The sequence below is a fragment of the Stylophora pistillata genome, chromosome 12 (assembly GCF_964205215.1).
Source record: "Stylophora pistillata chromosome 12, jaStyPist1.2, whole genome shotgun sequence".
NCBI lineage: Eukaryota > Metazoa > Cnidaria > Anthozoa > Scleractinia > Pocilloporidae > Stylophora > Stylophora pistillata.
Window position 1 is genome coordinate 10392940 of NC_142530.1, and position 15621 is coordinate 10408560.

A 15621-nucleotide genomic window follows, 5' to 3' on the forward strand; every position below is an offset into this window, starting at 1 on the left:
ACATAGTAATATATGCTGAATTCAACTATGTTCCCTCTACCTTGGGTGGATGAATATTAAATATTCAAATGAGAATCAGCACTGGGAATTTAAAAATAGAACATCAAGGATGAAGGATCCATTTTTGAGAAATTATCAGAAATTCCTCCCTTACCTAGTCACCCATTCCAAATCTCACAAAATACCTAGGTGCCCTGGCTAGTGAAATGACAGCTCTTGTGCCTTGATAGGAAATTTTTCCCCACAAATTTCTCTGGCTTTCGGGTACACTCTATAGGAGTGAAGGAATATCTACCCTGACACGACTCTTTTTCCAAGCACGTTAAGCAACAGAAACCATGCCATCTTAATAAATGATTTTTTTTTCATTTTTGTTTAGCCATGTTTTCAGAATTTCTGAACAAACTTTGCCAATGCCATTTTAGAAACAATGCAGGTCAGAAAGCTGAAAGCTAAAAGAAATGGGGGTGTTGGGGGTGAGAAAGGTTTCTCTTCAAAATTCTTGACTACTAAGTTCTTCACTCCTGACCCTATTAAGACCAAAACATTCCAATTTTCACACCCAATTAAAGAGCTGTAGCCTCAGAAATGCAGATCCATTTTCAGATCTAACTTGTGTCTATAGAATCAGTTCCTCTTTAGATTGTTGGAACATAATTCAATTTAAAACAAATAATCTTGACAGAAACATTTTCCAAGCAACTTTGTTGTAATGTTATTAAGCTTCACATTGGCAATGAATGCAAGAAGTTGACACAAAAGCTCAGCCTGAAAGGTACCGGCTGTAGTTTAAAACACTTTCAGGATAAAATGAATTTAAACTCATTCAACTTTGGTTTTCATTGTTTGAAGGATCATGGCACTATAATGAGAACAAAGGAAGATACAATCAAACTGGTTTGGTTTATTTGAAATTCCTTTTACACTACAACAGATATTTTGCAACTTCTTTGCCTCTTGTTTGAGTTAAAGGGAGTAATACAATATTTCAATAATACTATAGAAAACCATGTGGGATTTTCAAAACAACATAATGGTCAAACTCTATACACATTTTCTCTCCTGAGTTGTCTACAGCTGTAATACCCTAACCTTTAGGGGAACACATACTTTTAAGGCTTGGGAAGGGATGCATAACCAACACCCATTCAAGCTACATTGTCTGCATACCTCTGGAGGTAACTCCAAAAATGTCACTCTGATTGTCTGAGTGAATTAACAAAGACAAAAACTGAGCTCAGCAAATCAAAAAATATTTTGTTACAAATCTTGATCATCTGAGCACTGCCTATACCACAATTGTGATACTTTCCAAGTTATTTTTCTGTAGGGAACATGTTGCAAGGTTAGTTTAGAGCCACACACAGCAGCGACAAAGCTGGACTAATTCCCCTAATACATTTAACACAGACATGTCCCTACTACAATTTTTTCTGTTCTGTTCCTGATTCTTGTCTTAGTAACACTCAGGCAGCATAATTACAAGAAGGTCCCAATAACATGTAGCAGCACTATGTCTCTGCAGCATGTACCTCTAGGTGGGCCCACCTTATACATCATAGGAAGTGAACATGCCTGACCCACTCACCTAAGGCTTGTGTGCTAGGGTTTTGGTGTTGCCACATTTCACATCACTTTTAATTTGTAACAGAACAAACATGCAGTAGATTGGTTTTGCCGTATGACAATTGAAAAATTAAACTGAGGTAGATTGGTTGTATTTGAAGAGAAGTAGTATTTATGAAGAGTAAAATAGCTTTGCAAAGGAATGTTCATTTTGAGAATGAATCATTTTATGTTGCTGGAACTTCTAAAATCCATTTCAAAAGAGGCTGATGTGTCTGTAGATTATGTTGTTCATTTGGTCAAGATCACATCAGTAGCTTGAGTGGATTTCCTTATTTGAAAAATTTGGCTACTGATAATAAATTAAAGGCTGCATCTTTTAGTTTCAACAACATAGCAACAATTTTCCTTGAGTCCTTGGTTGTTGCTGTTCATCTTTTGAATTAAAGTGTGCATGGCTTTCCTTGTGGATAATCACACAACTTGGTGCTTACTTCTCTATCTTGGGCTGATTCAGTTAAATGCAGTCCACCTTCCTGTTGAGAAGGTTTCATTTGCTTTGTCCAATAGATCTTACTTTTAAGCAGGTGCTACACCTCACTACTTGCTCAAGGAAACCATACTGAGGAGTAGGCATCAGTATGGTCAGTTAAAGCAAATCCTCTGCTTTCCTCCATCACCATCACCTCATCCCATATTCTCCCTGTTACCCCATCCACGGCGGTGGTCTGAAAAATATGTACCAGTTATAATAAAATTAAGTCAAATAAAAAATAACAAGTTAAGTAGTAGTTCACCTTTCAATAGCTGAATCACATCTTTCCTGTGATTCCTCTAAAAGTCTTACTATTTATACCAAGGAAAGTATTTTTTTTTCCATGTTTTATGAGGAAAGAAACCAGGTTTTCAGCTTCAAATTAGCTTGCAACTTCAAGTTGCTAAGTAGTCAACAGACTCACCATCTTTCCACTCATCCCAGTCTCTTTTCTTCTGAAGTTTAACAGGGTCATTTTCACTGTCAGAATCCTCATCACTTGTTTTGCCCTTATCCTTCATTTGGTCCCTGGGCCACACAAAAATAAGATTTCAACTTTAGATGAATGTTCCCAGAAACAACCAACATTAACAAAGCAAACAAATAAGAATGTTCAAATCTAAGGGCAGACATCAAAAGATTACTCATAACCCTTTGTCACTCCCAAGTTCTCATTGTTAATTCTCCTTACAGCATACCATACAATTTTTATGATGTTAGAGAACTTCACTAACTTGAAGGGAGCTAGAGAAACATAATAATGCAAATCTCAGCCTTGAGGCTTACAGCATGAAATCTATGAGAACTTTCTCTGGAAATTCATTCTAATAAATCACAAACAAAAGACATGACTCACTCTTTGTAATTTAGAACAACTTTTCCTTCAAGAATTTCTTTTTCTAGAAATTCCTCCTGTGTCATGGTGGGAACACTTGGGTATCCTGCCCCAAATACTTTGTTCTGAAGGTAAATCAAGCATTCATTAGCACTAAATTCTAAGTACAAGGTCTGACAGAAATTTGTAACACAGGCTTCTGGGATGACACCACTTTTAAATCAAGCAAGAACATGTATGACTGGTCTGACATCACTTGTACTCTTTTCATGCTTTGCCAAGAATACACAAGTGGCCTTATAGTTAGTAACAAAAATACTAACCTTAATCATTTCCCTTGTTATCAGAATTGGTTTAAAGCTCTGTTGAGGCTAAAATAAAATTATTTGATGCAGCTCCATTTGTAGCAATGAGAATGAAGTGAGATGTTCTCTTCCCACAGAACACTGAAGAGCTATGCTAAAGTTATAGTTAATATGTGCATGGTATGATTAATTTTTATTGAGGGTGCTTAAAGTTTTGCACTTTTAATAATGATATAGTCACATTCATTTGGAAGAACAGCTTCCCTCCAACAGCTGGAGGCTAGCAATATCTAACAGACAACCAACGTGTCACAACCTGGAATGAAACTAATGCATAAAAAAGGCTGGGCAAGAGATGAAGACACCGTTTACTTTAATTCATCAAACAGCACAACAACAGGAAATGGGAGGAAGTTTTACGACAAACTAAATGTGATCCCTTCCATCTAATTCCCAGCCATGTAAGATGAACAGCCTAATTCAGTTTTTCCACTTAAGGTTAATCAAGGGAGCAACAGTGGCATACAAACCTTCGTGGTTGCAGGTCTATCATCTTCTCTGCCTTTTAGTGTCTGCATGTGTTTCAAGATCTCCATTTCACCTGTAAATTTCAAAGAAGTACAAAGGAAATATTGGAAATAGAATACCAACAGCAACAAGCACATCCCAACCTCAACAAGTGCTACTTTTTTTCCACAAAAACAAACAAACCTGTATGAAATGGAAACTTCTATTTGGCAGGCATGCACTGGTGAAGGTCATACATATTTAATTGTAATTTCTGGTTACTTACACAAAGTCATGCATTTAATTAAACTTGAGTGTTGGTCAAAATTAAGTGCACATTTTATATAATCAAAGAGTTAGTAGTTCTCCCTCATCTGAAACATATTCAAACCTCCACATCCTCTGTCTGGAAACTACCACAGAACAGTGAAGTGAATGACTTGTGGTATGCAAATACACTACTTCATTTTAATAATTATGTGTGACAATTTTAAAGAGAACCAAGGCACATATGTTTTTTTTTTTTTAGATATAATTATGAATGACAAACAGAAAGAAAAACCAGCTCTTTGGCTGCATTTTCACCAAAAAGTATGTCAACAAATACATTGCAGCTATTAAAATAAGTGGTGTAGGAAATAATACTGTAATGAGACCCAGATACTTTTGAAAGAATGCTTAACTTTGGAATGCAAACTGCCATTCACTGCCCAAGGTGTTTGTTTGAGCTCTGTGTTTTTGTATTTGCAAATCAAAGGACTTACTTTGAAGACTTGCTAAATGGTCCACAACTTTGTTAATCCAAAACTTTAAGAGCAGAACATAATAACTTCTCTGTAAAATGAAAAAAAACACATTCAAATTAAATAAAAAAATTTAAAAAATAAATAAAATAATGTTACAGTGCAGTTTAAATCCCCTAACTATCAGATGTGATTATGTAAAATCTCCTTATCGAACAAAAATTAGGACTAAAAAGGCTAATCAAGAATGATTTATAATTATTAATGACTTAAGCCCCTCAATCAAATTTCAAGTAGCTCTAGGCATGACAGCTACTCAGGAGAATTATTAAAATCAAGTAATTTAAATTAAATGTTTAAAACTTGTTGAGTACACCATACATTGCACATTCAAGCACCTGAGTATCTTCATCAGCTATAGGTGGAGATGACTCACCAAGGATATTCCTCAGTTCCTGCAAACATTGATTACCAATTATAATTTACATCATTCTGCAACTTGGAAATCTTAAAAGTTTCTTTGCATCACAAAAGAGGAGACACCCATCCCCATAACTGCCACCTTTTTTTTCCACTTTATGACAAATGTAAATTTTAGTAATATTTTAATTTGAGAGTAAATACCAAAGGTGTCTTCTCTAGTTAGGGAATTTGGTAGTTTCCCCAGAATTAAATGTAACAGTACTACACAAAAAAATTACCGTTTCACTACTAGCCTATATACTTTGAACTCTTAACCTTTATCCTTTTTTCTTGCTCCTTTTGTTCTTTATATCTTGCTATTTTTTCTTGACGACTGTTTGCCATTTGATGAATACTTTTTTGTCCCACTTGTGGTTCATCTGATTCTTCAAAATATCTGGAGAGGTCCTTACACAGTGTAAGCACATGGGTTAATACAATTGCACATGTTAAAACTGAAGAGAACAGGCTCACATAACCACAGGCTCACTAGTTTTCTTGAAAAGAAGGACAAGGAAGTTTACTGTCTTGTTCAGAGGAAAGTATAAAAGGGTTCGTGCCACAATAGAGTGAACTTTTTTTTCAGTTTCGTCAAAAACCTAATTTAAAGACATATAGCAACTCCTGCCTCCTGGTTATTAGTTACAGTGCCGGATTGTGTTGTGCAGGAGGTCGAGGGTTCGAGCCCCAGCCAGACCAATACTCATGGTCTTAAACATGAAGGCGCGCTCTACAAGGAAGTCTTCCCTGGGAAGACCTAGGCTCATTTGTCACTCACCGTTGACATGTGCGGGTCAAATTTAAATGCAGGTAGACGAACAAAAGGAGCTAATGAGATGTCTTTTGTTTACTTCCACCAGCATGGTGGCATGAGGTGATGTGCGAACCACCTACTTCAATCTCAAATTTACCACCACAAATAAAGACAGTTTCCATTGGAGAAAGGAAATACAAATCTCAAAAATTCTTGTATTGTGATGAAGACAAAACAATTTTGAGGAATGCGCCCGCTATTCACTGCTTTGGAGTAGCTGTAGATCAAGCTGACTTGACTCTAAGAGGTCTACATCACATGACAGTTGATTGACAAATGGTCCAGTGGGACCTAAGGCTCCTTTTATAGCACACCTTTGTGTTTAAAGAGGAGAATTTGCTAACTTTCTATAATATCAAGAAATGGATAGATATTCTAGTCTTCTCGGATAAGGACGAATAAACCATAGGCCCCATTTCCCACAGGGTTAGGGGTAGGAGACGTTAATTTCCCACACACGAGATTACTGTGTGGTGGATGTCCTCCCCTGGGGTGGGATGGGTGGGTGTTATGCAAGGAGCTTCTCTGCAACCATCTCAGCTTTGCTGTGTGGTTGATCAACTGAGTACCTTGCCAAGGGATGCCACCCATGCACGAAGCAGTGTCGTCATCATAGGTGCAGCCCCACGGTTAACAAATGGTAAACACCACAGCGTACACGAAAGAAGCGTAAGAGTCGCTTGAGACGATAGCTGAGAGTGACTCTAGCTTCTTGAGTGCTTAGCAACCTCCCGCGTGCATCCATAACTCAATAGTGTACGCTGTGGTGTTTACCATTTGTTTTATAACATAACATTGATACATTGTAGCTAAGGAGTTCCCTTTTATTTAACAAATCTTGCGTGACCAGAAAAAACAAGCACGCGCGGAAAAATAGTCTTTGCATTTGCTCACGTCAGCAGGGTACACCCATGTGCAAATTGAGGGTGCTAAATTGACCAATCAGAGCACGCGCTTTACTTTGGTTATGTTATAATTAAACTGTGGATATACCTTGTTCGGGTTATAGGCATATATGTTACGGCTCAAATTTATGTTGAGGTTGTTTTTTTTAACCTAGGTAAACTTTTAACAACCTAGTTTATTTTTAAATCAACCTAGGCTATTCTTCTATCAATGGTCAGAAAAAAGGGCCTTTCATTTTTAGGGTGTAGATGAAAAATAGGAGCGTGGTTTTTTGGGAGGTTCTTAAAAAGAATTAGCAAATTTTGATTGATTGTACTTTTATCACCCACCCCTCCCATCCTGACACTCCCCCCAACCCCAACACTAAGTTGTTCCCAGCCCCCTTAACTTCCCTCTTCACTAACCCCCCCCCCCCCCCCCAATCACGGGGGGAAGATTTAAACTTCCAATCTCCAGATTTGCAGTCCTCCTCCTTAACCACTTGACCACACAAGCAATCATTGGCACTAACCCGATAATTTCTCAACCTTACAATTTATTGGTCTCAGACTCACCACGGCCAAAACGTATAATTTATTCATGCGCATGACAGGTGGTGAAAATGGATAGTTGTGTAGCTGAAGAACTCTTCTACAAAAAATTTGAGTCGATGAAATCATCCAAAAAGGGAAAAGCAAGTAATTTAACAGTATATCTAAGTGATGAGTTCTATAATAGAGCAAAATGTTCACTTTATGCAGAGAATTTCAAAGACATTGAAGGGCTTTCAACAAGCGATGTGGCAACAATAAAGCACAAAAAGTGGACCCTACAGCATGGAAACATTACTAATCCAGATGGAAAGATCGTTATTCCAAAGCGTGATATTTTCAAGAAATTGTGTGAAGCTCACTCTGCCATAGCGCATAGGGGAAGAGACAAAACTGAACATTACATTCATGAGTCATATGCAGAAATTTCACAAGAAGTAATAACACTTTTTGTTACTCTCTGTAAACTCCATCAACAGTAATGTATTGTAACCAACCACATGACAAAACCAGTAATAAAACCCTTAATGGCCGATGGATTTTAAAACATGTTGAAATTGATCTCAGATTCTGTATCTATCACAGTGCAACAGGCAAATCTCCATTAAGCAGTTTTTGGAATACTACCTAGAAAGGAAGTGCATGTAAGTGCAGATGTAAAACAACTGGCCAATGAAAGTACTCCAGTCACAGATTTCTCAAATCCCAATAAAAGGAAACATGATGAGAAATATGACACTCAGAGGAAGAAACTCAAAACAGATATATTCAAAAGACAGTTAAGCTATAACACCAAAATGAAACCGTGCAGAAAGAGAGGTCCACAATTTCATGTTGATGAATGTGTCTCAATTAAAACTGATCCAGCGGACAAAACTTCCCCCCTTCATCCTAATGTTTTAATTGGCAAAATAACTGAAGTTGAAATGACTATGCCGAAATCATAACCAAGTTAGGAAAGCTCTAAACTTATATTTCAACAAACAGGTTAAATAAATGTACAGCAACAAACATTCAGCTGGACTATAGTACAGAAATAACATTTTCTGCCACATGTAAAAAGGCTGCAGAACAGTAATGTAATGGCACAATCATTTCTGTGCAAAATTCATAGAAGTGTAAGTAGCTGTGGTGTATTAAGAACACAGTAAAAGTACTTGTACTAATGTTAATGACATTACTGTAAGATTACTGAGTGATGTGAAAGTACTGTTACTAAGTAAGACTATTCCACCAGCTTATAAGATACTTGATCAACGAATAAAGACAGAATAATAGTAAGCAACTGAAGAGTGTGTGTCTCCACTAAATGAATACACAACAGTAGTTACAAACTAGCTGACAGTATCTGTGAAAATTCCAGGTATCCCAGATAACTTGAATGCTTACTACAAGGAGTGACAATTTCCAAATGTATTTGAGAAAGACCTGTGAATAAATCGACTAATTCCCGCACATTGCACTTTTGGTATTTTCCAACTACCTGTGTTCCCAAATATGTAGCTCACCCTAACTCTAACCCTAACTCTAACTGTAATCACTAACCTGAATGCGTAACCCAAACCCTAACCCTTATATGAGCAGCTTGCATTACCTTGGATTTATTAATTATAACAGTATGTTATAAATAACCTAGGTTAAAAAAAATCAACCTAGGTTACCCTGTAAATCAAAATTAAACTGAAGTCAAATTTGACCTGTAACATATGTATGGAGGTTTTGCACAGCAGCCATGTTGGATGGCAGGAACAATGAAAATAGTTTGCAAAAGAAAGAAAAATTTTTCCCATGCGTAAAATAATCTATAATTGTTCCTGCCATCCAACATGGCTGCTGTGTAAAACCTCTATAGCAACTCAAAAGAAAACAATTGACTGGCTTAAGTCATCTAAAAATTTTAAGAGCTCTATTTCAGATCTAAAAAATTAGGTTAGGCATTTGTGAAAAATACCTCAGAAAATGCTTACCATGTCTGTCACTCCATAATTTTTACATCTTTTCAGATAATCAATAAAGTAAACCTATGGTAAGAAAACACACAGTGTTTAGTTCAGTCGTGTAGTCTGATTGTCTAGACGAGAGAAGTCCCAAGTAGGACCGTAGACGGTAGCAGTGACTGGCATTTGGACAAACTTAGTGGAAGTCATCATCAGAGTCAAGTGAGAAGATATTCTTCAATTGGGTGTCTGGTTTGTGCAAACTGATTGTTCAGTTATGCTGTGATACCCATGGCTGTGAAACTCAAGTCTTAATTAGTGATTGGTCGGTTTTGATCTGTCAGTAATGTTAATCATATGCTTGTGGTGATGTCTTGAATACAACATTTGTAATATGGTGCCAATAGTTGTTCACAAGTGCTACATTTAATTTCATGGAATGTATAAAGCAGAAAATTTTATTTTACTCTTGAAACAATTAAAGATTTATCACATATATTTGAGAGGATGAAACTAAAACTATATATAATGACTATTCCATTAACCCCTCAACTCCCCAGATCTGATTGTCAATTTTCCACTGGATAATGTATAGATATTATAATGGGAGTTAAAGGTTTACAGGAATTTCTTAGCAAGTTTCTTTTTCTTCTTGTTTTATTTTTTTCACTCACTGTACAATTCATACACACAAACCTTTGCAATGTTGAGTAATGTCATTCTATCAGTTTCACTCTTTCTAAGGAACAGGTCTCCAAGAAAAGCTGGCAATAATAGATATCTGAGCAAATAAAATGAAAACATACAACTATACACCTGGTAGTAAAATGACAGGGAAATCTTGGGACTACATGATTGTACAACCAGTATTGATTACAAAATAATTAATGACTTCAGTTGATAATAATTATTTTAATCATCCAAGTTGTAATTTACAATAAATTTACACTGTAAGGTTAATAAATGGTTTCAAAATACTTTTATTAATTCTGCTACTGATTATCAATATATCCAACCTTTGCCGACTCAAACCATATGTTAACTCAAATCATAATCCATTTCCACCAGATCTCAGCCATAAATGTACTGTTCTCGACTCCTGATAACTCAACTTTCTATACACGACCCCACAAGCAAAGTGTCGCTGTAAATACTTATCGTGTATAAATAACGATTATTGATTGATTGATTGATTGATTGACTGGAAAAGACATATCAATACAGAACTCATAATTTTAGACTCACCTCAACTCAGAAGTTGGAACCTCAGACAACTCTTCATTTGAGCTGAACAAAGCCAAACTGTTGACTATTTCTGTGGCACGAACAAAGTGATCCACAGCAGTACTGACCTTCTTCTAAAAAGTAATAATTAATTAAAAAATTAATTAATTAAAAAATTAATTAATTTAAAAAGTAATAATTAATTCAAAGGATCAGGTAATTCATCAAGAACACATGAGAAACTTGTACAGAAAAAAAAAATAACTCAAAGCAACCAGCATCCAAAACAGAAGTAAATAAGTGGCATTTGAATACCATGAATAAACTTCATTATAAAAGGTTTTTAAACTCTCCTCATTGTGTTTTTCCTTTCCTTTGGTGAAAATTCAAAATTTAAAACTAAAATTAATTATGAAAAAATTCATAAACATCAACCACTCACTCACAAAAACTTTCCTTTATATCAACCTGAACCCTATAACTCCTAAGATCTGATTATGAATTCTCCCCTCTAGCTGCCAGACAATTCCTTGTAATTTGGTTGTGAGAATTTGGTGTTCAATCAATGGAATTAACCTCTACCTGATAAATTTGAGTATTCCACTACCTGTTAACTGGATAATGCATGCAGGGGTTTCAATAAAATTTCAAGTAGGCAGCTGGTTAGTGAGAGTAACAGACTGTACCAATCTAGGGGGTCAGGGGGCATGCCCCCCAGAAAATTTTGACATCTGGAAGCTCTGAAATACCATTTCTAGAGTTCTGGAGACCAAATTGAGTGCAAAAAATAAAGGAAAACTCCCTATCAACAGCAACATTTTTTTTTATTTTTACAATACTAATAAGCTGAAAATGGAAGTTTGCATGCATTTCCTGGAAATTTAAGGTCACTGTCACTAAAAACAATGGAGCTGAACAGAATCACTTACTACTGGTAAATCACATCATGCAAACTCAAAACTACTGAAATCAATCAAATAATCACTATTTTCAGAGAACTTTCTTTTACAACTGATTTTGCTCATTTGTCTTGAAATTAGAAGTGTTTCAGTTTGGCAATCCAATGTGAATTAAATCATCCACGTTTATATAACATTAATTCTTAAAAAAATCTTTCACTGCAATCTTAGGTAATAGGCAAATGAATATTTTATTGACAAAACTTGAGGGGTGTATCTGTGCTGGAAAACGTCCAGTTGCATTTTAAGTCTATCATCCATTTGTCTTTGTTTTTTGACCGCGAACCCATAAACAGTTTGCAGTTGAAAAACATTCCAAGCTTCTCTGCCTACCCACCAGAACACCTGCCAGACAGGCATCAGAAACCGTGATAAGATCAATTAGCTGCAGCTTTTAACTCAGACTTCAAATGCAAGTGAAAAAAAATGATAAACGCTTAAATGAGCATCTGATTTGTTTTCGTTCTGTTCTTTTTGTAATACCATTGCACATGCAAATATTGTTATCATTCAAGAAAATGCAGCTTTCATTCAAGGTTCGATTTATCAGGCCACAATAAACTCCTAAACACAGTAAACAAATGAAGGTAATTAGATCACATACTTTGCACACAGTTAAATTTTGCGTAAACCTTTAGCGTTTGATTGGAAAAACTTGAAAGAAATGTGTTAATATTGACTGAAATACAGCGTTTTTGACAATTATTTAATTTTGAAACTGAGGTAAAAAGTTCCTACAAGCCCATCAAAATGAATTTTAATTTAGTTTTCAAAGAATCTTTCTTTAATTATTTAATATAGGGAAAATGTAGCCGACTTCTCTGAGCGAAGTACCCGACGCTTTTCGTCGGCCATCGGTGCTTATTGAAAGCACTGTGTATGGATATGACAGGGAGAAGTTACATGTTAATCACTTCTGGGAGTTAAAGGGTTAATTGATTACCAATACAATCATTAAAATCCGAGTGGGTATCTCAGAGATGCAAAGCTAAAAATTTTTATATGCCCCGTACTAATAAAAAATTAAAGTAGATGAAACAAAAAGCCATTAATTGTCACATTGGCGTACAAAGAATGCTTTAGAACATTATATGACTTTTTGTTTTCTTAAAATGTAGCCTTGTTTTGTTTCAATTACATGATTATAAAATATCCTTTTTTGGCTAGCTGCACAAAGAGTTGTTTCAGTTTAGTTTCCTTTATGTTATAGAAGTATATTAGGCCTTTTTCCATGTAAACATTCAGTTTTAAGGAGTTGTCCCTGAAGTAAAGAGGAGTTTTATAGGAGTCCTCTGGAGTCTTTTTTTACAACTTGGAGTTTTCTCATCCCCAGAGTCAAGGTCAGATGTAAGTCACACTAGTCGAGTTCCTATTAATTGTGTTTTCTGTCGTAAGATTTGTAGTTTAGCTCATTTCCTTAGCTTAGACAAATCGTGCATTCCTTTTAAGTTTTCACCGCAAGTGTTGTAACAAGTCAGCTAGCCTGATTACATGATTCAGTCTAATAAATGTATCTAAGAGTCTGCTGTCCGTCCTGTACTTCATTATGGTTGACCTGGCAAACCCGGTCAACACTGCACCCCATGTCTGCCGTGCTGGGAACGCGACATTAATACTTGTGGGTACCTTGTTGCCTTGTGCCAACCATCCAAAGCACAATTTAAGACGTAACAGGCGTTTCGAAATCCCCCGGTGGAGGACAAACCGTTTTAAAAACACCTTCATGATGGCCTCCACCATTAAATATAACAACAACAGTTAATTTTAACGACCGTTTCCTAGAAACCTATGTAGATAATGTAAATATAGCTTTTAAATATAGATAGGTTTTAGCTCATAAATTTTTTAATTGTTATAATTTTGAATATTCTTGTATACGTTATATAATATATTTATTTAATTACATTATTGTAATATACGCAATTCAGCCGCAAGGCTGCTAGGTATATTTAAATAAACTATCTATCTATCTATCTATCTTGCTAAGGTTCTCTTTCATACATCAGAAAATAATACCTCAGATTTGTTGATCACAATATAAACTACTAAGGAGTTTTGTACACAGTTGTCCTCTTTCTACATAAAAAAAAAATGAGAGTACTTCCAGAACACTGCTAGATCTTGTGCAACTTTGTACTCAAGGACATTGAAAGCATAGCAACAAATAGTGTGGGTATTCTATATGCAAATTCTGTTGCATTGGTATGATATAAAACAAATTAGTATATACTAAAACTACAGATAACATTTAAAATGCACTCTGACTTGTCACCAAAATGCTGAATATCCTTTACTATCATAGTTACTAAAAGTTGGAATCACCTGAAACCACCTGAAACCACCTGAAACCATCTGAAACCACCTGAAACCATCTGAAACCATCTGAAACCACCGATGAAACCACCTGAAACCATCTGAAACCCCCAAAGAAACCATCTGAAATTACCTGAAAATATCTCGAAACAATTTAAAACAACATGAAAGCACCTAAAAAATTACGGGTAACATGAGAAAATAAGTGTTAACAATTGAGTTTATCCACAGGGAGCCCGGCTTACGGATATCGTATATAATGCCCTACAGTACAGAATAGGCACCACAAACTGGGCTTTAGGCTTTTTTTTCTCAAAATCTCAACTATCTAGTCAATTTACTTAGGCAGTGGAAGTTAAAGCCACCATTCATCAGCTATATTCTGTCATTCGCAGTAAGATATATTGCAAAAAATCCACATATATTCCACTTTTGCAAAAACAAAGTCAGTGAAATTCTAGGTCACGCTATAAATTCGTCTCTGATTAAAAAGTAACACAATGTTCAAGATTTCCTTAGGAAGTTTGAAAATCTTCAGGCCTTCCAGGGCTTTTTCATATATAATTTGCATGATCCTGTTGAAAAAACTTCATGTATTTCTTTCGATTTAAAACAGTTTCTTCTTTGCATTCGCGATCGCATGTTGTTATTGTCACGCAAGTGCTTTGTCAAGAAATGAATTCACATATTCCCGTGCAACTCCCAGCCATTCGTAGAGCTTATTGAGTGTGTTTTCAACAAGAACAACGAAATGTTTCCTTGAAGACCTGTTTGTGGTGCCTACTCTGTACTGTAGAGCATTATATACGATATCCGTAAGCCGGGCTCCCTGTGGATAAACTCGATTGTTAACACTTATTTTCTCATGTTACCCGTAATTTTTTAGGTGCTTTCATGTTGTTTTAAATTGTTTCGAGATATTTTCAGGTAATTTCAGATGGTTTCCTTGGGGGTTTCAGATGGTTTCAGGTGGTTTCATTGGTGGTTTCAGATGGTTTCAGATGGTTTCAGATGGTTTCAGGTGGTTTCAGATGGTTTCAGGTGGTTTCAGGTGATTCCAACTTTTAGTAACTATGCCTTTGCTATTCATCTCCGAGCAACTTGCACAGAATTTACACCCCAAAATATTGTAATCTTGCAAGAACAAATGAGTTTAAATTGCACCATAAATTCTTATCTTGCAGTTTTAGTATACTCTCTACCTCAGTGTTGGTGGCTGGCATTGATTTTTGACAAAAATTCCACCACTAGCCACCTCAGTGAATAGCTGTGATGTATTCTTCACCAATAGCAGTGTAAACTACGGTAAGATATCTGCACAGCCTCATACTATTATAAAACAAAGCCGTAATCCCAAAGGCAATCTACTGTTTTTCACCATTGTTTATTTTATCCGAGAATTGTATGTATAGTGAAGTATGTGGCTGTGCAGCAAACTTACCCTAATAATATATCAAAATGAATAAAGCTACTTTAAGAGGGGGCATTAATTTTTAACTTTCATCATTCAGATCACTTAGTAGCCCACTGGCTACCCAAACCTGCGTTACTCACCAGAGGCTCAATTCTGTTTCTTGGAATCACAGGATCATTGAATATTAGTACAATTACTGTTTAATCTAATGATATTCTACACAGTATATCCACGAGTTAACCACAACGTCACTTTGACTGTAGCCTTATCCTTTATACTTACCATGATCTCATTTCCGTGCAAAATTGAAAATCCAAACTAATACGTAGTATGTATAAAGAAGCTGGCTGTAAAACTCAATATGGGAGTAAAAATACCTGAAATATCTCCGAGGAGCTTGGTTCATCGTCATCTCCTATTTTACAATGTAAAACAAACCCTTGTTCAAAAATATCTTCAAGAGACTGAGTCTTGAAACTTTGGCAGGCCGCCATTCAAAACCCAATTCATCAACAAGGATAGATTATCTTGAATTACATGACATAAATTTCGTAAGAGGTTGACCCACTGA

General features: G+C 35.9%; 1 protein-coding gene across 2 annotated transcripts; it reads right to left on the bottom strand.

Moving 5' to 3' along the window:
- Positions 1–884: 884 nt before the first annotated feature.
- LOC111333224 (immunoglobulin-binding protein 1) lies at positions 885–15585 on the bottom strand. 2 transcript variants are annotated; one of them, XM_022938765.2, is made up of 12 exons: positions 15428–15585; positions 10386–10498; positions 9837–9921; positions 9171–9224; positions 5230–5361; positions 4890–4946; positions 4513–4582; positions 3772–3842; positions 3260–3307; positions 2958–3061; positions 2526–2629; positions 885–2294 (listed from the first exon to the last, which is right to left on the bottom strand). In XM_022938765.2, exons 1-12 carry the CDS (start codon positions 15542–15544, stop codon positions 2254–2256), a joined length of 996 nt encoding a protein of 331 aa, XP_022794500.2. In that variant the 5' UTR covers positions 15545–15585; the 3' UTR covers positions 885–2253. The 2 variants fall into 2 exon arrangements, with proteins under 2 accessions (XP_022794500.2, XP_088597845.1); XM_088741719.1 differs by lacking the exons at positions 4890–4946; positions 5230–5361.
- Positions 15586–15621: the final 36 nt, after the last annotated feature.